This window comes from Sciurus carolinensis, chromosome 2 (assembly GCF_902686445.1).
Source record: "Sciurus carolinensis chromosome 2, mSciCar1.2, whole genome shotgun sequence".
Classification (NCBI taxonomy): domain Eukaryota; kingdom Metazoa; phylum Chordata; class Mammalia; order Rodentia; family Sciuridae; genus Sciurus; species Sciurus carolinensis.
The window spans coordinates 95,167,744-95,190,682 of record NC_062214.1 but is presented as its reverse complement, the minus strand read 5'-3'; the positions used below and the strand labels follow the sequence as shown (position 1 = coordinate 95,190,682).

The window sequence follows — 22,939 nt, the reverse complement described above, 5'->3', positions numbered from 1 at the left end:
ATTGTCTTATGAGAAACTGAGTGAATAAAGCAAATTCCCCTCCCTGGTGTGAGTGAGCTTCATCCAATCAGTTGAAGGTCAGAATAGACAAAAGTTCTGGTCCTCCTTTGATTGTAAGGGGAAACTTCTGCCAGACAGCCTTCCGGCTGAGACATTGGCTTTTTTGCTGTCTTTAGATTCAGATTGGAAATGTCAGATGCCTACGGTTAACAGGGATTGGGGCAAAGGAAGGAATTTAATTCAGATTAGTTACATCATTATTACTGAAGTAAAAGAGAAATGAACTATGCCAAAGAGAAAAAGTTGTGAGAAAGCTTTTTTAAATTCTTAGATGAATCCTTATATCAAGTCACATTCCATTGCCTTTGCTGTGAGTGTTGGGTTTTTCTTTTCCTGGGTTTTGTTTTGTTGTTTTGTGATGCTAAGGAGACAACCCAGGGCCTCAAGCATTCCAGGGACGCTTGCATGTGCTTCACTACAGAGTCACACTCACAGCCTTCTTTTCCTGTTTCTCTTTCTTTTCTAGGACAAACAGTAGATCTCTTAGGATTTTTGTTCTCCCATTCTTCTGCCTCAAGACTGGGACACATCTTATTTCTCATTTTAAAATCTTAGGCACGTTACAGGATTTTTTTATTCGATTAATATTTATTTATGGACCCCAACCAAATATCAAAACAATACCGGGTGCTGGGAATACAATGGAGAGCTTACATGAATCATGAATTAGACAAATCACTTCAACCTGAATTATTTTAAATTATTTTGTCTCTCTTGGGAATTATAGTCTACGTAAACGCCCAATTCTCCCAATTTACAAGTTTGAGTCTTAACCCGACTACAGCGCTAAGCGACCCAGAAGTGCCTGTTTCCAGGCCATCCCACCTCCACGTGGACTTGATATTTCTGGAAGAGGAATACGGGTCAGATATGGCACGTCCAGGGTATTTTCCTAGATCCCACTTCCGCCCACTCAGTACCAACCTTAACATAGCCAGGGTAAGGTCTTGAGGGACGGAGGGAGGGAATGATAATGAGCTCAGCGCGGTGGCTCCTGCCTGTAATCCGAGTGACTGGGGAGGCTGAAGCAAGAAGATCTCAAGTTTGCAACCAGTCTTAGTAATTTAACGAGGCCCTAAGCATTTTAGTGAGAGCCTAGTAGGGTTGGGGACGTGGCTCAGTTTGAAAAGTGCCCCTGGGTTCAATACCGAATACCAAATACTTTTTTAAAAAACACTAGGCAGAGACACATCTGTACCCGCGCACGCGCATCCCCGCCCTAGTTGTTAAGACAACCAAACCGGCTAAGAAAATTCATCCAATCAGTGTACGGGAACGTCTCCTGGTTTAACCAATGAGAGGAGCGCGCGGTGAGTACAGCCACCCAATGGGGACGCGAGAGGTGCGGTATTTGAATCCTAGAACAAGGAGACCTCGCCGAAGATTCCAGTGGTGCGGGCTTGAAGTGCAGGCCCAACGGCGCCGCAGACGCTAGCTCCATTCTGCTCCGGTCCGCGTCCCTCCCTGGGCCGGGCTGGCACACTTGTGTTTCTCTTCCCTCATGGCGCTGCTCCGACGCCCGACGGTGAGTGTGCCTGGTCACCCCCTCGCAGGGACCGCACCTTGTGTTTCGCCGTCCCCATCCCTCCTTCTCTATCAGCCTCTCGTTTCTCTCTCCTGTTCCGTACCTCTTCATTCCAACTGGGGCTGCTTTTCCTTTCTCCGGAGCTCAGGGATTCCCTGGCGTCCCCGGCCCTACGGCTAGCCCTCTCTGGCGGGCCTCTCCGGGTCTCAGTTAAGCTCTCCAGTTCCCACTTCCTCCTTCGGGTGGAAGAGGTGAATGTAGGAAAGCTCCTGGGAGGTGGCACCTGTCAAGGGAACCTCCCCATTAGTAGGCCTGTTACTCAGCCAGTGGTCTTTGTTGTTAGTTGTCTAAATACAGGTTCTTGGGATTTCCTTCCTCTTTTCTCAAAACTCTGCCATAGACTAAGGCTAATCTTTGGTGGGGGGTGGGGAGAAGGACTGGAAGACATTCCATAGTCGGTCAAGTGCTATGGTCATGGCAGTTTTTCAGATTTTTCACGTTTTGCTTTGTGTGAGTTTCCCACTTATTTTACACATTATGTCTTCCAGGTCAAGTTCATTGATGTATGGGTTTGTCCTCTTAAAAACATAATTTCTTAAATGTAGAAATTTCACGTAGAATTTGAACCAGTATTACATACTGAAAGAAAAGAGTCTAAATCATTTATATTTGCACAAATCAAAGTCTTATTAGTGTTTGGTATTTCTCCTGTGGGCTTGAATTGTACCTGGATTTACTTTTGCTTTGCTGAAAACTAGAGGACCTGACGCAGCTGAGTTCCATCCTCCTGGCTACAAGGCTAGTTAAAAGCTGCCAGTTTTCCATTCCAGATGAATTTAGACTTGGTCACATTACAAGACTTTAATCCATAAGCATTAAATTTTCAAACACTTTTTAAAATTGGCAACTATGCTGGAATAATTAAACTAACAAACTTTTTTGTCTAATTTATCCTGTAAACTCAGGTTCTTTCTGCTCAGGAAGGGCTACAGTTTTCCCTGGCCCTTCTGTCTGTCCTGGTAGGTCCACTCAAATCTCCTGTAGGATCCCCAACTCTCAGAGATTTTTTTTTCTCATGAAATGTTTATCATTTTTACAATAAAAGTGGTATAAACTGCTTTTCCTAGCAAGTTTTGTTTCTAAGTATGTTCTGAATAAAGCTGGTTAAGCTTAGAATTTGAGAGCTAAAACTGTTATACCCAAGAAAACTATTTCCATTAAATATCCTTAGTATAAGAGAGAATCTACACTATGACAACCTCATTTTTAAAAACCATATTTCTAAAAGATCATCTCTATAGGAACATTTCTTATTTCTAGAAGGTATACTAATCAAAGGTTTAAACATCAGAATTTTAAACAGCCAGAACTATTATTAAGTACTGATGTTATAGCTTTTTAATTATTTATCTTGAATGCACTTGTTATTCAACTCTGTAAAGAAAGAATTTCAACTAAATAAATGTAGGTTTTTAATATACAGGGATATCTAGCATGTGACGTGGGTGCTACATGAGAAATAATTATTTATTTGTGAAGCTTTGAAGTTCTCTTACAGACCCACTTAAATATCCAAATAGTTTTGCAAGATTAGTGAAGGATCTTTATTATAAATAATATGTATATGAAACAAAAAGTAACTGTTATGTTTACCGCCTTGTTGTTTAACCACCCACTGAATATAAATCTCAAAAGAGTTTCTAGTCCCGGATTCCAGAGATTTTATATTCACTCCTCTGGATCGCTGCTGCTTAAATAAACTTGTTTCTTGAAAAAAAAAAACTATGATTTATGAATGATGATGTGCCTAATTTAGAATGATGTTATTAATCACAAATAGCATATCTAGACTTCCTAACATGTACCTTTTCCCTTTTGCAAATGGATCTTAGCATATTCATTTCCAGAGCAATTCTAAAATTGAATATCTGACATTAGCTAAATATTTTAGTCATTGTAATACCTCATTAACTTTTTCTTTTTCTTTTTTTTTTTTTTTTTTTAGGTGTCCACTGATTTGGAAAATATTGACACAGGAGTTAATTCTAAAGCTAAGAGTCATGTGACTATTAGGCGTGGGGTTTTAGAAGAAATTGGAAATAGAGTTACAACCAGAGCAGCACAAGTAGTGAAGGTAACAACTAAGAGGTAAAATGTGCATTAGAGGCTGATTTTTTTGTGTGTGTATCACTGAAGTACAACATTGACTGTCTTGCCCTATCCTGTATTTTCCTTGTAGAAAACTCAAAACACCAAAGTATCAGTTCAGCCCACCAAAGCAACAAATGTCAACAAACTGAAACCTACTGCTTCTGTGAAACCAGTACAGATGGAAATGTTAGCTCCAAAGGTAGGAAGTTCTGAATTTACAAACACACTTAATGGAGTAGCTTGGTTTTAGTTAGACTACAATTTTTGAAGAACATTCACAGGTAGAGCTGTCCTTTGGCATCTCAATTTAATGTTATGGTCTCGAATAATGTTAATTACTTTAATTCCTGAATAAATCCTGTGATCTCAGTGAAATTTGGTAGATTTTGTTAAATTAATTCTCTAAAAGAATAACCTTGCTTATAATCGAAGGCCCATAATTCTGAGACCCAAATTTATGTGAGAGTAAGGTAATACTAAAGTTCTATGTTGATAAATTGTATTCTCTATGACTAATTAGCTCATTCAGTCACAATGCTAATGGATCCATCAAACTGTTCTCCTTTCACCATGTTCAAGTTCATGTGTACTTTCATTTATGGATTACTTACGCATTTACAATGAGAGAGGCACCATTGTAGGTGCCAACATATAATAATAACTACTTCATTATTTCTAGCCTAAAAAATACATATTGTATGTTTGAGATTTTTCAAAATTAAACATTGGATATATTTGAGAAATATCTCTATTGTACACTTCTGTATATTTCTAATAGTGTTAAAACTGCTAAAGAGACCTCTTATTTTCAGGATACTTGTCTAGAATGGGCATATGTTCTGGAAATTAAAGTTGGTAATCCTAGAATGTGATACTAGATAATTTCAGGCAATATATGACTGAATGAATGTCAAATAACTGGGATAGACCTGTGTTGTCCTTAGGAAAGGGCTCCTAAAGGAGAGAGAGAACCCTAAGCAATGAAAGTATTCAGGGCTAACTTCATCCTTTAATGTTGATTTTTATTCCCACCCCCGCTAAGATGAATCCTTGCTAATATCCAAGTTGGCCTCCAACTTGTGATCCTCCTGCTTAGCCTCCTGTGTAACTGGGATTATAGGCATGTGCCACTGTTCCTGGCTCCTGGTTGATTTTTAGTAGAGAAAAGCTGATTGGAAAGGGAATGTTTTGGGGAACCAAATTAGCAACAAAAATCAAGGCCCCAAAGTGGAAATTGGCCTGTAGTCATGTCTGTTCAAGGAGTCTGCAGATTTAAATTAAGTCAATAAGGTAGTTTGAGGAAGAAGGTTGCAATTGGATTTGAATTCCTTGAAATTTAGATTTGATGTCATTAGGTAGTGAGGATACTGAAAAGTTTTGAGGAGGAGAGAAGTGATGGAAGCAGTGTTAGGAGGTATTAACAATTGTCCAAGCAAGAAGTGGTAGGAGTCTTGAACTAGTTTAGGTTTCCTCTAAGCACCTGCCTGCATTCTGGTATCTGTGCAAGGTTCTAAGAAATATTGAATGTGTTAGGATCTCAAGGACATCATCCAGTATTGAGAAAGAATACTTTAGGTGAATTATTTTAAGAAGAGCGAGAACCTTAAGCAACTTGAGTGTTAAATAAATCATTATGGAATAACTTAAAAACAGTATGTAAGTCAGGAGAGGGAGATAGGTTTGGGACACATGTCCTCTTTGGCTTTAGATTTGTAGAGGTAACAGAGGGATATCTGCCTGGAAATGTGCCTGCAATATCTGAAGGAGAGACAGACTTGCCAGCATCTTCCTGGGGCCATGGTTGGAAAAAGAAATCTTTAAACAGGAGATAGGGCTTCAAATCAAGAACTGGAGCTCAGAGCAAACATTCAGTATTGACCTTCCTTTAGGAGACCTTTCCTTGAAGGTCTCTAGGTTTTACCTACAGGCCATGGTTGGAAAAAGTGCTGTTTATGAAAACAGCATTTTACATGGGTGACTTTTTTTGTTTTCTCCTACATTTGCAGAAGGATGATTTGGCAGTGTATTTCAGATGGTTATTTTATATATCCAATAAGTCTGTTTTTACAGTAGGTCAAACAAACAAACAAAAAAAGACCAGAGGGATAGTCAAAGACTTATTAAATGGTGCTGAAATGAAGAAATATCTCTTACCTGGTAGAGTGGTATCCTCTATTAGGAGATCAGTTAAATAAGTATTTGATGAAGTATTATGCAATCATAAATATCATGTTTTAGCAAAGCATTTCAAGATGTCAAAATGCTTATAACATCAAGTGGGAAAATCAGATTATAACTATTTCTCTTTAAAGTGTGCATTTATATAATATTAATGGGAGTTCCTTTTAAATATTGGGCTTAAGATTTTCATTTTCCTTAAAATTTTCAAACTTTTACTATAGGTACATAACTTTTCAAATCAGTGAAGAAGAAAGGCCAATTAGAAAAGGCCCAGTATGTGCTGGAGTTGTAACTCAGAGGTAGAGTGCTTGCCTATCATGTTTGAGGCACTGGGTTTGATTCTCAGCACCTCATATAAATAAATAAACAAAATAAAGGTCCATCGACGCCAACAACAACAACAAAAAGGCCAGCTATACCAGGGCTTGGTGTATAACTCAGTGGTAAAGGCTGTGCTTACCATGTACAGCCCTGGGTTCAGTCCCTAGCACTGAATGAATAAATAAAGTTATGAAAGAAGAAAGAAAGGAAAAATTGTTTCTTGTGACCTTTACAATTTCACCCTTTTTGGGTCTGTTTATTCCATATCTCCTTGAATGGCTCTTTTACCTTATTTATTTATTTATTTATTTTTGGTACCAGAGATTGAACCTGGGAGTGCTCAACCACTGATCCACATCCTTAGCCCTTTTTGTATTTTATTGAGAGACAGGGTCTCGCTGAGTTACTGAGACTGGCTTTGAACTCATGATCCTCCTGCCTCAGCCTCTTGAGCCACTCGCTCTGTGGAATCCTTTAACTTTTTGACAAAATTGAGGATGCCATGTTTCAGATAAACCATTATGGACTGGAGCTTATTTCATATAAAAGTCACTTCTGTGGTTAGAAGATATAGCTGAATTTTATAGTTTTAGAAGTTATCAGGGATTAATGAACAACTGTTCTTTCCAATTCAAATAATTTGTCTCAAAAACAGCGAAGTTCCCCACCTTCTGAAAAGTGAGTCCCTCTGCTTCCCTGTCTCTGGCTTTTACTTTTTCACCTGCTCTCTTTGCAGAGTCATCACTGCTTCTTTATAGCCAGTCCCTGGAGTTGTACAAATGCCAGTTGAGCACAGGAGTTTCTAGCAACTTTCCTAGAAAGCTTATAACATAAGCCCTGTGTCCCTGAAAGCAGATGTTCTCAGAAGTCTAACTGAATACTATCTTTTCCTTTCTGCAAACCTGGAAAGCAGACTTCTTGCCTTGTAGCAGGTGAGGCAACTGAATCCCAAAGAGCCCTGACTTTTGAGACTATAATTCCAACCATTAACAGAAGTTATTACCCTGCAGTTTTTGGAGAAAACTGTGTTTTGCTGATTGATGAAACCTTGGTAAACACTGAGTGGTTTGAAAGGAAGAAAAAGGGTTATTAATTAGTACCTTGCTTGCTGGGCAAACAAGTTAAACCATCATCTGAGCTCCCAGGTAGCTCCCAGTCAAGTTGGGGAACTAGAAGTAAAAGAGGATATATGTCATCACAGAGACTAGATCCAAAAAGATACACTGGGGAGTTAACAGAAATTCAGATGATTCACTGTCAGGGATAGTCCTTATTCAAGTATAAAAATGTTTTATGGCCTAATTTTCCCTAACACAAAAACTGCATGTAAAAGGGAAATAAGCACAATTGTTCACAACTTTTTTTTTTTTTTTAGTTGTCAGTGAACCTTTTTATTTATTTATTTATATGCACTGCTGAGAATCAAACCCAGTGCCTCACATGTGCTAGGCAAGTGCTCCATCATTGAGCCACAAACTCAGCCCAACACATCGTTTTTTAAAAGTGATTTTTATATTTTTTGCAGTAGTAGGGATTGAACCCAGGGCACTCTATCACTTAACTAACCCCCTGCCCTTTTTATTTTTTTATTTTACACAGGGTCTTGCTAATTTGCCAAGACTGGCCTCAAACTTGTGATCTTCCTGCCTCAGCCTCCCTAGTGGGTGGGATGACAGGTGTGAACCATTCCAGCTTTTATTTTTAGTTACATATGAAACTGCTGTGAAACAGCAAAACAATACAGAAGTACATAGAGTATGTAGAATAAAAGTTGAGTTCATTGTTACTATTCCTCAATTTCAAATCCATTGCACTACTGAAGTTAATCACAGTAACCGATTTTGCCTTTCTACAATTGTGTGTGCCTATGTTGCAACCAATCACGAACTGTCTGACCAGAATCAATAGTTCTTACAGTCCTTCCCCTTTGCAGTTAATTATCATGAATTCAGTAAAGGAACTGTTTAATTAAAATTCACAAGAATATACTTTTATATTTGCATGTTAAATTAACACATCCTGTCAACAGTCCTACCTCAGCCAATGTTGGTGCTGGAACATGAGTGACCTGCACTTACCTCCACCAACTCCTTACCCTGACACAGGAGATTTTCCAGTCAAGCTAGATTTCACATCATTATGGTTTCTGATGACTACTTTTAGGGAAGATATAGAGTGACTACATGGTATATACATTTTCTTCTTTTTTCACAGTTTTGTTTTTTAACTGATTCATATAAATTGTACTTAGTGGGGAACCTATGTGTCATTTAGAAACCTGTATGCATTGCATAATATTCAAATCAGATTAATTTCCTTTGGCATTTATCATGTATTTATGGCAAAAACATTAAAAATCCTTTCTTGTAGTTTTCTTGAAGGTATAATACAGTATCATTATCCTTAGTCAGTCTACTGTGCAGCAGCACACCTGAACTTCTCACTTGTCTCTAGTTCATTGACCAAACCTCTCCCCATCCTTCTCTCCCTTAACTTCTGGTGACCATCATTCTAATCTTAACTTTTATGAGATTAGCATTTTTAGAGTTCACATGTGAGTGAGGTACTGGTCTTTCCTTGCCTGGTTTGTTTAAAAGTCTTAATAATGAATTAACTGATTCAGTTTTGGTGCTTTGCATGCAGCACACACTGGGTAGAGGATTGCACAGTCAACCCAGCAGACTCAGATGACTACCTAAAAAGACAAATTAAGTTCTTAGAAGAATTGAATTATGTTGGCTTGCTTTCAAGCAATTTTAAATCAAGAGCCAGAGCAACTATTTTGTCTTATCCTGGTAGCTTTTGGACATGGTTAAACTCAGGCTTGCTTCTGAATAAAACACAGATAAACATGCTAAACTGTTAAGACAGTACATGAAGCACATGATGATAGCCTCTGACTCCTTCATCAGACCTCCCACTACTGACTGCCTTCCTGGGAAAGGTGTAATAATGCTCGAACTTGGAAAAGCTACCCTTAAACTGGAGCTTTGTGTGCTTATTAAATAGCACATCTGTCTCTAGTCACTATTGTCCCTTCCATGGTCTCACTTTTCCTTTCAGTAAAAGCAAAGTTCCTTGGCAAGGTTCTTGCTTGACTTTCTAGCTCATCTTCTCACACCTTATATGCTTTTCTCTCACTAACCCAAATCAGTTCCCAGTTTCCATTCCCAGGGATGCCTTTATTTTCTTTGTGTCCTCTGGCACTTTGCTCTTGCTTTTCTTTTGCCTATCCATCTTCCTCAAGATCTTACACTCCCTGGTGCTCCATGCAGCCCTTCTCATTCATTCTAGATCCTTGAGGGTTGAAAATGCTTGAATAAGTGGCATGCATACCTGCCTGTTCTCTGTTCACTTGACCCTTCCTCAGTTGAATACCTTTGATTTAAGAGGAAAGGGCATGATTTGAACTGTTATTTCCCATTATTATATTTTCTAAGACTAATAATTATCATGATTGAACTTCAATGTAAATTAAAATTGTTTATCTGTTTGATTATATGGGTTCCTTTTTTTAAAAATATATTTCATTATTTTAAAATATATTCTTCTGTAGCCTAAAAATTCTGTTAGACTTTACTTTGCAAATATCTCTTATTATTTTTAAAAGTAATGATTTCTTTATACTTCATTGCTAAATACTTGTGTTAACTTTATAAATTTTTAATATGTGCAGTTTTTATAAACAGTCACCCAGTCAGCATAAAGAGATAAAATATTAGGCTATATACTTGCTCAGTCTTTGCTTACTCCTCCTATTCTATTTCTTGTTTCATCTATAGGCCTGCTTTTCTGCTTTTTAGTTGCCAGTTTTTCAATTTAGAGCAAATTAGTTGAAGAAAAGAAAACATGCTTGCAGAAGAGGATATTGCTAAAGTGAATGATGAGCACCAGTAATCTCTGACCCTAGGAGGTCAAGTTTCTTTTATTTATTGAGTACCTACTATGTATGAGTGCTAATATAGGTATTTGAGATACTTCATTGGACAAAGCTAAATAAATGTAAGCATATAGAGCTTACATTCTAACAGAAATAATATACATAATATATGTGTATAGTATAGTAGATTATAGGTTCTATAAGAAAAAACAAATAGTAATGTGCTTTAATTTGTTGGTGTAGGATCCTTCTCCCATACCTGAGGATGTCTCCATGAAGGAAGAGAACCTCTGCCAAGCTTTTTCTGATGCTTTGCTCTGCAAAATTGAGGACATTGATAATGAGGATTGGGAGAACCCTCAGCTCTGCAGTGATTACGTTAAGGATATCTACCAGTACCTAAGACAGCTTGAGGTGGGTGGGCCTTTGTGTATGGGTTCTACAAGCAATGTGGAATTTATAAATGAGGTCAACTTTTTAAACTTTTACTTTTCACCAACAGGTTTTGCAATCCATAAACCCACATTTCTTAGATGGAAGAGATATAAATGGACGTATGCGTGCCATCCTGGTGGACTGGCTGGTTCAAGTCCACTCCAAGTTTAGGCTTCTGCAGGAAACTCTGTACATGTGCATTGCTGTCATGGATCGATTTTTACAGGTAAGTCTACTTCAGGGACTAGTGCCTAACACTCATTGAATATTGTATTTAAGCTTCTGGGATAGAAAGCCAAGTTGGGGTTCCTCTGAAGAAAAGGCCAAAAGTCAATAAGGAGCCAGAAAACTTCAGGTGCGAAAATGGAGTCCAAAAGTATCAAATCTTTGGTGATGCTGACCAACTCTGGACAATTTTGTTAGTTTTTCCTGAGTACTTTTTAGAATTCCAGGACATACAGGTTGAGTGTCCCTTACCCAAAGTGCTTTGATAGATTTTACACATGCATTTTTTTTGATTTTGGAATATTTGCACAAACACACTGAAATATCTTCGAGATGGGCTGGGTATGGTAATTCACACCTGTAATCCCAGCAGTTTGGGAGGCTGATACAGGAGAATCTCAAGTTCTAGGCCAGCTTTAGCAATTTAGCAAGACCCTGTGTCAAAATAAAAAAAAAAGGACTGGGGATGTAGCTCAGTATGGCAAAGTGCCCATGGATTCAATCCCCAGTACCATAAATAAATAAATAAGAAATATCTTGGAGATGGGACCCAAATCTAAACCCAACTACTGTTTAATATATACCTTATACACATAGCCTGAAGGTAATTTTATACAGTATTTTTAGCGTATGTGTGTTTTGACTATAACTTGTCACACAAAAGGTCAGGTGTGGAATGTTGTACTTGTAGTGTCATAGCAGTACTCAGAAAGTTTTGAATTTTGGAGCATTTCAGGTTTTTCAGATTTTTAAAATTAGGGATGCTCGTCCCATTCCTGCCTAGTCACAGTCATTCATCAAAGGGAATATAGCATCAGATGGTATAGATATCCATCTGAAACCTCTGGTGTCTCTGGACACTGGTTTTCCAGACCTTCATGTACCATTTCCAAAGTCTGGTACTCTTTAGTGTTTCCTCATCTGAGGCATGACGAGTTTGGCTAGAGAATCTTCAGGTTTCAGGTAGATGTGGCATTAAATCACCATAGAAATGAAAGGGACAAAGCAAAATTGAAAAAAAAAAAAAACATAAAAATACCAAGTCTGTGTGTGTGGAGTGGACTGGGACTGAGAATGTTGGACATAAAGAGGAAATAAAAAATAAGCTGAGAAGCAAACATGATTTTCAAAATAATTATTCATTTTTAATGCACAGACACTGAACAGTGAGAAGAGATGTCAGACATAAACTGCTAGTGTGTTACCTACCAAATAGCCCCACAGATAGATTTGTTTATTTAAAGTCAGCACTCATGATGTGGGTTTAGGTCAGGTATAAATTCTGTCCAAACAATATAGTAATAATTATAATAATGGCCCTGAGATACTGCAAACTTCTAAGTAACCATAGATTCTATGGTTCTCACCATAAAATACTTATTGGACCAGAAAGCACAGTAGTATTTTAGGTAGAATTTGAATAATGAAAGTTCAAGCAAGTCCAAGTTAGAAGAAGAAGAAAGAAGGAAAATTAAAGGAAACACATCCTCTAGGTGGATTTTCCATGACTAAAATATTATTGAAAATTTTTTTAAGCTGAACAGTGGGCATGATTTTGATGAGGACTAGGGAAATATTTGAGCCACCCATTAAATTCTCATTTTTTTGCTTGGTTTTATGTCAGTTTAGATCATGCTGAGCCCAGGTCAAGGTTACTATAGATACCCAAGTCAGGTCAGTGGGGAAGGAAGAATGATGGGGAGCTTATTCATCAGGCTTACATTCTCCCTTTTTCAGCAACTGAGTGATCTTGAGCTAGTGTCTGAATCTCTTCTCATGGCATCCATTTGTAATTGTTATTGAGGATGAAAGTCTGTACTTCCTAGAGTTTTCATGAGAATTGGATGAGATGGTATGTTAGAATCTTCGGCACTGTGCTTGGCACGAAGTCAGTACTCAGGAACAGATTGGCCGAATTCACTGGTGTTTCCTATTAACATACAGGTTTCCTGTATCCTGAAGAGGGCCATGAGCAGAAATAACAGGTGCTTACTTCTTTAGGACTTGGATTCTTCTCACCTTCTCCCACCCAGAGCCCCAAACCTCTTGTTAATGTGACTTCTGACACACTTGTTTTCAATTAGGTTCAGCCAGTCTCCCGTAAGAAACTTCAATTGGTTGGGATTACAGCTTTGCTCTTGGCTTCCAAGTATGAGGAGATGTTTTCTCCAAATATAGAAGACTTCGTTTATATCACCGACAATGCTTATACCAGTTCTCAAATCCGAGAAATGGAAACTCTAATTTTGAAAGAACTGAAGTTTGAGTTGGGTCGACCCTTGCCATTACACTTCTTAAGGCGAGCATCAAAAGCTGGGGAAGTAAGTGCCTCCAACTCTGTGGGAGATGATTTTTCTTTGATGTCTTATCCAGAAACATTGATCTAATTAAGGGAAAGTTATGAATATATAGAAAGCTTCCTTTAGATAAGTCTTGATGCATATTATATTAATTCTTATAGGAAAAGTCCTCAGGCTCTGTGCTTGTAACATATTGTGGAATAGAGTGATTCTTGAGAAAGATGTGAGTTAAGTGAATTTGAATTCCTAGTCATTCACCCAGAATTTTGCAGGATAGTAATAACTTATGATTCTTCCTGTCCCTGGCTCTTCTTTCATAGGTTGATGTTGAACAACACACATTAGCCAAATATTTGATGGAGCTGACTCTCATTGACTATGACATGGTGCATTATCACCCTTCTAAAGTAGCAGCAGCTGCTTCCTGCTTGTCTCAGAAGGTTCTAGGCCAAGGAAAATGGGTGAGTGGTGGATTCAAGAAGAAATTAGTCTGTATTTTAGGATGTCATAATATGAAAGACCTTAGCATTTTCACAATACTATCATTGAGGCATTTGTTGGAAGTCCAAAGGCCTGAAAGAAAGTTGCATGGTACAATTCAGACTGCTGACTATGCCATGAAACACAAATGTATCAGAGAGTTGTAAAGTTGAGGAAGGCCACTAAGGACTGCTATGTAAGATTTTTTGGGTGTTTTGGTAAGTGACACCTGTGTCAGGCACATCAAACAAAGCAAGGCCAAGGTCTGCCAATTCAGTCCGTGAAGACAGTCAGCCATTTTTGGATTCAGATAAGTAGCCCAAGATGCCAGCTCCCCAGTCCTCCTCTCACAACAAAATGGGATGATAAGGAAATAAAAGAGCCAATGACCGCAGTGCAAGTTGAGGGATACTTGGTCATGGAGGAGCCAATTCTAGACTGCCACTCAGCAGTGCTATAGTTGGTAGAGCAGAAAGCATCATCAGAACCCAGGAGGTGATGAGGAATGTCTCATGAGACGGGAAGGGGAGTGGGAGATGGAAACCAGCTCCTTCCAAGCCTGCCATCCCCTCCTGTTCCAGGAGGATCACAAGGTCTTTTGTCTAGGCATATCAGCTGTGGTCCAAGCCTTGGCCATCGGGCCTATCTGGATACAGGTGAGGTTGCTAGGGCAGCATGGTGGAGCCATTTCCCTACTGTTACAGGAGCAGTTTACATTTTACACAGGGGAGAATGTTTATGTACCTGTGTATTTGCTAATTTTAAAAAAGATTCAGGAGGAATCAACCAGAAACCAAGAAAGAAAGTAACTATTTGTCGACTTTGGTGTAGTACTTGTAACATTTTTGACTTTTGAACAATGTAAATATTTTATGCAAATTCTGAAATGGAATTAACCTGTTAAGTCCCAAGTTTTCAAGTCTGTATTTCAATGAAATTGACACAGTTGGAAATCATGATGTAAATTTTTTATATCTTTTATGTATATTTTCAAATATATATATATGGGTATGTGTGTGTGTATATATGTGTATATATTTATTTCAAATGCTCTAGTCATTTATTTTTTCAAAGGATTAGAACTTTAAAAACAATGTTTATTTCAAAAGTTTTGTAAGGGGCTGGGGAGATAGCTTTATTTCAAAAGTTTTGTAAGGGGCTGGGGAGATAGCTCAGTTGGTGTAGAGTGCTTGTCTTGCAAGCACAAGGCCCTGGGTTCAATCCCCAGCACCGGGAAAAAAAAAAAAAAAAAAAGTTTTGTAAGTAAACTGTGTGTGGTGGCGTATGCCTATAATCCCAGGTACTCAAGGGTAAGACAGGAGGATTAAAAGTCTGATGCCAGCCTTGGGAATTTAGTGAGACCTTGTCTCAAATTTTTAAAAAAGATTGGGGATATAGTTTAGTATAAAGTGTCCCTGGGTTTAATCTCCTGCATGGTGGGCAGTAGTGGGGTGGAGTATTAACATAAGTGGTATATTTGTTGCTGACTTTTTGATAGGTGTTGGAAGTCAGGGAAAATGGGATTTAAAGGATTAAATGGGAACAATGTAATTATCTAATTGGTTATATAACAAAACATTAATTCAAATAATTTGAACACATCCTTGGAGGGATGTACAGTGAGAAAAAAGGACCAAAAGCAGTAACAATGTTTACTTAGTAGGTTTATTGTTTATTTATTTATTTGAGGTGCTGAGAATTGAACCTTAAGGCCTTACCAAGAATAGACAAACACTAGTACTGAGCTGTACCCTCAGCCCAGCAGGTTTATTGTTTGTTTGTTTGTTTGTTTTTAATATTTTTAGTTGTAGATGGACACAATACCTTTATTTATTTACATGTGGTGCTGAGAATCGAACCCAGTGCCTCACACATGCTATGCAAGCGCTCTACCACTGAGCCAAAATCCCAGCCCCAGGTTTATTGTTAATAGTGATCTCTTGTTATAATTTTAAGACTATTTTGTGTATATTATAGGTTAAAGCAAATACATTCACATTATTAAGGACTAAAGTTTTTACTATAAGAAGAAAGAGATAAAATATTTTTAACAAGTAAAAGCAAAAGTAAACACCCTATAATGTTAAATCTGGAAATATCAGTAAATTCATTAAAAATGGTTTGGAAACAGTGACAGCTCAGAACAATTAGTATATCTGGTACTCACATTTCAGATATTAAATACCATTACCACTAGGAGCTAGCACTCCTTAGAGAAATAGCTGAATTCAGGACCATGTCAGGAGAAGGACGCAGCCTAGAACAGTTTGTGCCAGAGAGCAAGCAAGTTCTCAAATACCATTGAGGTCACATCACCAGGACAGAGTAACTGGCTTGAAAAGGCTCTAACTGACTAAATTTGAGTATCAAAAAGAATAATGAGGGCTGGAGAATGTAGTTCATTGATAAGAGTACTTGCCTAGCATGTGTGAGGTGCTAGGTTCAATCCCCAGTACTGCTAAAGGTGGATGGATGAATAGATGGATAGATAGAAAGAAAAGAAGGAAAGAAGGAAGGAAAGAAAGACAGAAAAGGAAAACAGAGAGAAAGGGAAAACAACAACAATTCTATGAAGCCAGGTATAGTGGTGCACAGCTGTGATCCCAGCTACTTGAGAGGCTGAGGCAGAGGATAGCAGGCTCAAGGACAGCCTGGCATCTTAGCGAGACCCATTCTCAAAATAAGATTAAAAAGGAGGGTGGGGCTGGTGATGTAGCTCAGTGGTAGAGTGCTTGTCTAACTTGCATGAGACCCTGTGTTCAGTCCCACGTACTGTAAAAAACAAGCAAGCAAATGCAACCAAAGTCTGAGTCCATAATGTCACAAAAAGTAAAGTAAAAGGGAAGCTTCTTTCTTTTTGTTTATTTTTTTGGGGGGTAATAGGGGATTGAACCCAGAGCCTTAACAAATCTTAGGTAAGTACTCTACCACTGACCTACATCCCTAGCCTTTTTTAAAAGATTAGGATAGTAGTGATTTAAAGTAGGAAGTATGCTAGACTTAGACATTCACTATGTGTGCTTTTGGTTTTGTTTTTTCATTTATTATTGATTCATTATTCATTCATTCATTTTCATCCTTGCAGTACCGGGAATTCCAGGCCCTTGCATATGGAATGCAAATGCTCTTCTACTGAGCTGTATCCACAGTGCTTTATTTGTTTTGAGATAGGATCTCTCACTGAGTTGTGGAGGCAGGACCTGAACTTGGGATGTTCCTGCTCTAGCCTCCTGAATAGCAGGTATTACAAGCCTGCACCGCCATGCCTAACAGGTTTTGTTTTTTAAGAGACAGGATAGAGAGAGATGTGGTCTCACTATGTCTTGAACTCTTGGACTAAGGTGTTTGCCTTAGCCTCCTGAGTAGCCAGGATTACAGGCACAGACTATATTTTAATCCAATGTAATACTGATTTAAATGAGGATCATCAATGGATGCAAAAAAACATCAAGTGAACAAATTGTGGAAAACATTATTTAAATGGTCTCAAAAAAATCATCCATAGATACTTCTGATTTTGAAGAAAAAAGATGAACCTTTCTGATGAAGTGGTCTGGTGGTTATACCTTACTCTAGTGAATAAGCTTGTCATTAACCATTTTTGGGACTAGCTGACTTGCCATACTTTCTGGTGCAGCAAGAAGTATGCACTGTCACTTTTTTTTTTTTTTTTTTTTTTTTTTTGCAGTGGTGGAGATTGAACCCAGGGCCTTGTGCTTATCAGGCCTGTCAAGCTATGAACTGAGCTGTATCCCCAGCTCTATTGTCATGTATTTAGTGTTCATGTCCAATGGGTTTGACATAAATTCATTCATGAAACACTTAAGACAAATCCAGAGTGTGAGACATTCTAAAAGTAACTTGCCTGGATGCTTAAAAAAAAAAAAAAAGGGTGTTTCAAGTCAAGGAAGTAAGGGTTCTTTTAAATTTAAAGACTGAAGATAATACAGCCCAATGTATTGCATCTGCCTTGATGGGACTCTGGATCTTAAGAGAATCTCTAAAAGATATCTTAAAATAATTGGAGAAATTAAAAAATTAACTTTAGATGATGATACGGAATTATTGATAATGTTTTTATGTGAGAATGCTGTTTTGGATAGGTAAGAAAATGTACTTTTTAGGGATGCTTCTGAAACATTTAGAAGTGACATGTCATGATGTCTACAACTCACTTTCAAATGGTTCATCCAATATATCAGTAGTTGTGCATTATTATGTGTTTACTCTTGCTCAGTTTTTTTTTTTCTTAATCTCTTTTAGGATTAGGTTGTGTTTGATTTTGCCAGTTATACTCTGCATTTGAAAGAATAGGTTAACATATTTTCATACCACATATGAAAATATACAAACTTTTTCATTTTAAAAAAAAAGTTTGTATATTTTCACATATGGTAGTCTTATTATCTATCAATCAACAGTCATCCTTTTGCTTGACTTTTCTTCTTGGGAAGACTGAATATGTTGTCTTCTCTGAGTTCTCTCTATTCTCTGGTGCTCATCTATACAGGGCCCAATAAGAGTGTCCTGGTAGTTTTAGTTCTTCCCTGCCTAACAGTATGACTGTCTGGACTCTCAAGTGTAGAGCATCTGTTACTGGGCAGGCCTTTGATGGAGGGATATTTAAGATGTGCTAAACACTGTAAAGGGGCACTTTTTTGGGGCAGGTATGGGATTGAACCTAGGGCTGTTAAACCACTGAGCTACCTCCCCGGCCCTGTTTTATTTTTATTTTGAGACAGGGTCTCACTAAATTGCATATAGCCTCACCATTAGTGAGGTTGGCCTTGAACTTGTGATCTTCCTACCTAAGCCTCCCAAGTAACTGGGATTACAGGCATGCACCACTGTGCCTGGCTAAGTGGGCACTTTTCTATTTGGTTTTAGTTTTCACTCTGTCTCATTTTTCTCTTCCTTTCAGTATGGGGATAGAAAAGTAAGGTAGGCAGTTTCTTACATACCTGTGCAACCTCTTTAAAAAATAGTAACTCGAGTCCTTTCATACTCAACTTAATTAGAAGTCTCTCAGTGTCATAATTTAGTCCTGTCTCAGGGCCAAAATCATCCTGCATTTGCTGACTACTTTAGCTCTGCTTGTATCATGAAGTGATTCGTCCATAATTGAATTTTTGGAAGGTAAGAATTTTCATTCACAGCTTTTATGTAGGTGATGTCAGCATGTATAACATGTATTCTCCTAAGAGGCAGAATCAATCTAGCTCCTCAGTCATGTATTCTTTTCCTTTGTCTTGTGTTTTAGAACTTAAAGCAGCAGTATTACACTGGATACACAGAGAATGAAGTATTAGAAGTCATGCAGCACATGGCCAAAAATGTGGTGAAAGTAAATGAAAACTTAACTAAATTCATCGTAAGTACTTTTGTTTCTGAAGTTCTGGTAGGCATCAGATTATGGGTTTTGTGTGTGTGCATTTACATTCTTATGTAAATGCATTCTTGGCATATGTGAGAATCTTAGCACAAATTCTTTATATTTTTCTAGCATAGCTGGAAATGAAGCATAGTGATAAACCCTGGATGCAGACTTTCTTTGAAACAAGATAGATAGGCTAACCTTGTCTAGGTAGGCTCCAAGTATAGTCAGCCAGTCAGTTGTTCATCATTATGTGTTTACTCCATGCTTGCACCAGAACCTTGACTGGGGCATGCAGCAAGCAGAGAAGCCTGGTTGACCTGTGATGAGGAAGAGCAAAGGCCCACCTTGAATGGCTATGTGGAGGTCTTGTATAGGCATATAATATTACTCAGGGCCTTGTTTCTAGGCTTTTGGAGCAGTGACTAAAAGGCACTAAATGAGCAGGCATGATGAAGCAAGAGGACAGAAATCTTCTTGAGGAAGCCTTATGGGGTCATAGTGTCTGTCTGTGTAGCCCACCTATGAGGAAGAATAGAAGGGGTTTTGGGGCTGTCCTGTGCCTGTGTGACACCAAATATCAGTGCAAACCAACAGTCTGATAATAAATTGCAAGGTGTTTGTACAACAGAAGAGTCTCAAGTGTCTTCACAATCTGATTTGCTTTCTGCCAAAATTTCAGCATGACTTGTGCCTTAGGAAGTATAATGTGTTTTTAGTCCTGAAGGTATTGTCTGGGATTTGCTAAGCACTGGCTGCCATTCATTATTACTGCCAGTTCTGGTGACACTTAGGTACAATAAAGAGCTCCTACCTCCCATCCCAGTGGTAGCTCTTGGAGAAAGCCTGTTCCTTGACCTTGAAGTCCTTTGTTCCCCCTTCGCCTGTGTGACCAGCAGAGTTTCCTTCACTATTAGGGATGGAAAGAGGTGGTCAGCTCTGGCTGGCTTCAGTGATTGGGCATCATCAGATCGACTGGAGATTGCAGCTCTAGCCCTTTGATACTTACAAATTAAGCTAGGAATGATGTCTGAAGTGGGGGGTCCTGACATGTGCTTAATCACAAATGACTTCTACAGGCCATCAAGAATAAATATGCCAGCAGCAAACTCCTGAAGATCAGCACGATCCCTCAGCTGAACTCCAAAACCATCAAAGACCTTGCCTCCCCTCTGATGGGGAGGTCCTAGGCTGCCGCAGCTTCATCCATGCACTTTTTCTTACTGTTGTTGTAAAACTCTTGATTTTGTACATAGTCCTCTGGTCTATTTCAAGAAACCTCTTCTCAGACTAATTTTCTAAATGTATATTGAGGAAAAATAAAGCTATTGATTTTTCTTAAGGTATTCCATGTTTGTTTATTTGTGTATTCTACAGTGAAGAAATCAGTGGATGCTTGCTTTGACTAGTTTCTTTTTGAGCCATTATGAATCGCATGTACATTATTGACTTCATGGCTTTGGGAAAGACCTTCCCACACTATTTTCTCAAATTGAAAAAACTGAATTTGGTTTTGATAAACACTAAACCACTTCTAAATTTGATATGCATATGTTGATTCATTATGAAAATTTTAAATGGGATAACCATGATAATTTCCTTTCTGGCACCTCCTCAACTGCTCTCTAGTTTCTACATAGAAACAGCTGGCCCACTAAGGTGTTGGTCATCCGAGTAACCCTCATAATGGATCTCTTTCTCAAAAGGCATGGATGAATAAAGAATAAACAGTCCTGAGAGGTCACAGGTAGAGGAAGGAAATGTGTCAGTGACATCCTGTTAAAGTTAAAATTTGGTATGCATTTTCCTGTTATGCCGTTTTAGCTACAAATGGTTAAATGTGAGGGGTTTGTGTTTTTTTTTTTTTTTGGGCAGGGATGTTTAATCATATTTCACCTTTTTTTTTTTAACATTGATTTTTTTAAAGGGGAATGCATCCTCAATCTCCAACCACTAACTTAAAACCAAAGAAAAACCATAAAGGTAGTGATCTATAATGGTAACGATGTTTTAAACTGGTAGTTCAATGAGATGTAAACTGGTGTTTTGAGAGAAAGAAGTTAGTCAAATAAAATTAGGAAGCATCGCAAATTTTTGGAAGATTCATACAGGCTCTGAACTTTGCAATAAAGCCCTTTAACTCAGCACTTCTCTAGCCTAGGGTGTGGTGAAATCTTCCTTCTGCCCCACAGCAAAACTGTATGATCCGGGTGTGATGAATCCCCTTGGCAGGGGAGACTGGTTCATCTCCCCTTTACTGAGCAGGCCAGGGCTGCCTGACTAGGATGCTTTTAACTGTAAGTTTTGAGCATTTAGAGGTGTGGGGTATCTTTATGTGTTGAACTTGGAGGATTTTATAGATAGCCCTTGTTGAGATAGTGAAACTTGTTCCCATAGCAACTTTAGACCAACTTTGGTCACAGTGTGAACAGGAACCAAGTGAATCCATGGGAGGGAGCTTTGCTGGCTCTGAAAATGACAATATTTCCCAGGGATGCTCAAGCTCAACTTCTCTCCAAGAAAGGATGGATTTTGTCAACATTCGAAGATGGTTTCTAGCTTCTTCATAACACATTTTGCTTAGTTAAATATTAAATGCACTGACTCAAGAGATTCTTCCAAATATCATTAAAAAGAACATTAAGATACTTCCTCATGTGCCACAACCAGTGTTTCATATGTTTGAAATAGGTGGTAAAATTAGAAAGTATAGTACCATAAAACATTGGAATTAGAAGCTGAGATGATGTAACTGCAGTGTAGGAGAGCACAAACTTGAAGGTGGTTGCTTGGGTTTGAGTCTACATAGTAGTCATGTGATTGCTGTGCCTCAGTTTCTGTATGTGTAAATGGGGACAGCGTCTTCCTCATATAACTAAACAAAGTGTACCCAGTATTAGCACCTAGTATGAAGGAGATCCTGGAACATTATCTACTTGGATTTTAAGAAGTTTGATGGTCTTGGGCTGGGGTTATGGCTTAGTGGTGGACCATCACCTGGCACATGTGAGGCACTGGATTTGATCCCCAACACCACAGAAAATATGCATCCACCTACAACTAAATATATATATATATATTTTTTTTGGGGGGGTGCTGTGGATTTGAACCCAGGGCCTTGTGCCTGTGAGGCAAGCACTCTACCAACTGAGCTATCTCCCCAGCCCTGAAGTTCTTGAGAAGAGGTAGAATCTGGGGATTCAAAGGTATGTTAGATGTATCTCTTGCCCATCAAAAAACTTTACAAATTTATAGCTCTTGAATCCTATTTGAATTTTTTCTTCTTTTAGATTCTTATTTTTTCAGAGAATGATATTGAAAGTCTAAAGGCTGACACATTATCAAATTCCTAAATACGTTTAATTAAGAGTCCATGACCAAAAGTATGGGTCTTGAAGTCAGATGAAGGTCTGTCTCAATGATGACTCGACTCATTCCTCCCCCCAAAAATGACCTTGAGCAAGGTAGTAGACCATGCTGAGCCATAGTCTTTTGGTTAGAAGGGGTGCTAAGAAGGGAAAGTAGGAAGGAATGGCATCAAGATTAGCTGGTAGGAAAAAGGTCAGTTACTAAATCCAGGAGGAACTGCAATCAGCCAGGAGTAGGGAGAGCCTAAACCAGAAGGGAAAGGGAGCAACATTTATGGTCCTACTCTTGATCATGAAACTTAGATGTGCCAAGTGTAGAGTCAAGCTCTTTACCTAAGATGCACTGCACAGACTGCTGATTCCCCTGGTAACCAGACTCCAGTCCTACTACTAATTAAACCATAACTAGCAAACCACCCATAAAAGGAATGTTAACGCCTAGAGGCAGAGCCAGGTGGTCTGACTAGTGTTACTCAGGGAAGGTCTGGGGAATAGTTTGGGATGGAGTTATGGAGGGAAAGTATGTGGATTATATGTAAAACTGTGTTCATTGACATTCAGTGGTTTGTAATTTGTTCAAATTATATTGGATGCACATCCATGTTTCTCTTTTGTTCTTGTGTGCACCTCTGCTTGGGA

At 38.5% G+C, this 22,939-nt stretch overlaps 1 protein-coding gene across 1 annotated transcript; it reads left to right on the top strand.

The window, feature by feature from the left end:
- Positions 1–1,427: 1,427 nt before the first annotated feature.
- Positions 1,428–20,276, top strand: Ccnb2 (cyclin B2). Its single transcript, XM_047534029.1, has 9 exons — positions 1,428–1,585; positions 3,591–3,719; positions 3,825–3,935; positions 10,362–10,532; positions 10,621–10,779; positions 12,863–13,099; positions 13,399–13,539; positions 18,819–18,929; positions 20,012–20,276. The coding sequence occupies exons 1-9, from the start codon at positions 1,562–1,564 to the stop codon at positions 20,120–20,122; spliced, it is 1,194 nt and encodes a 397-aa protein (XP_047389985.1). The 5' UTR covers positions 1,428–1,561; the 3' UTR covers positions 20,123–20,276.
- The last annotated feature ends 2,663 nt before the right edge of the window (positions 20,277–22,939 follow it).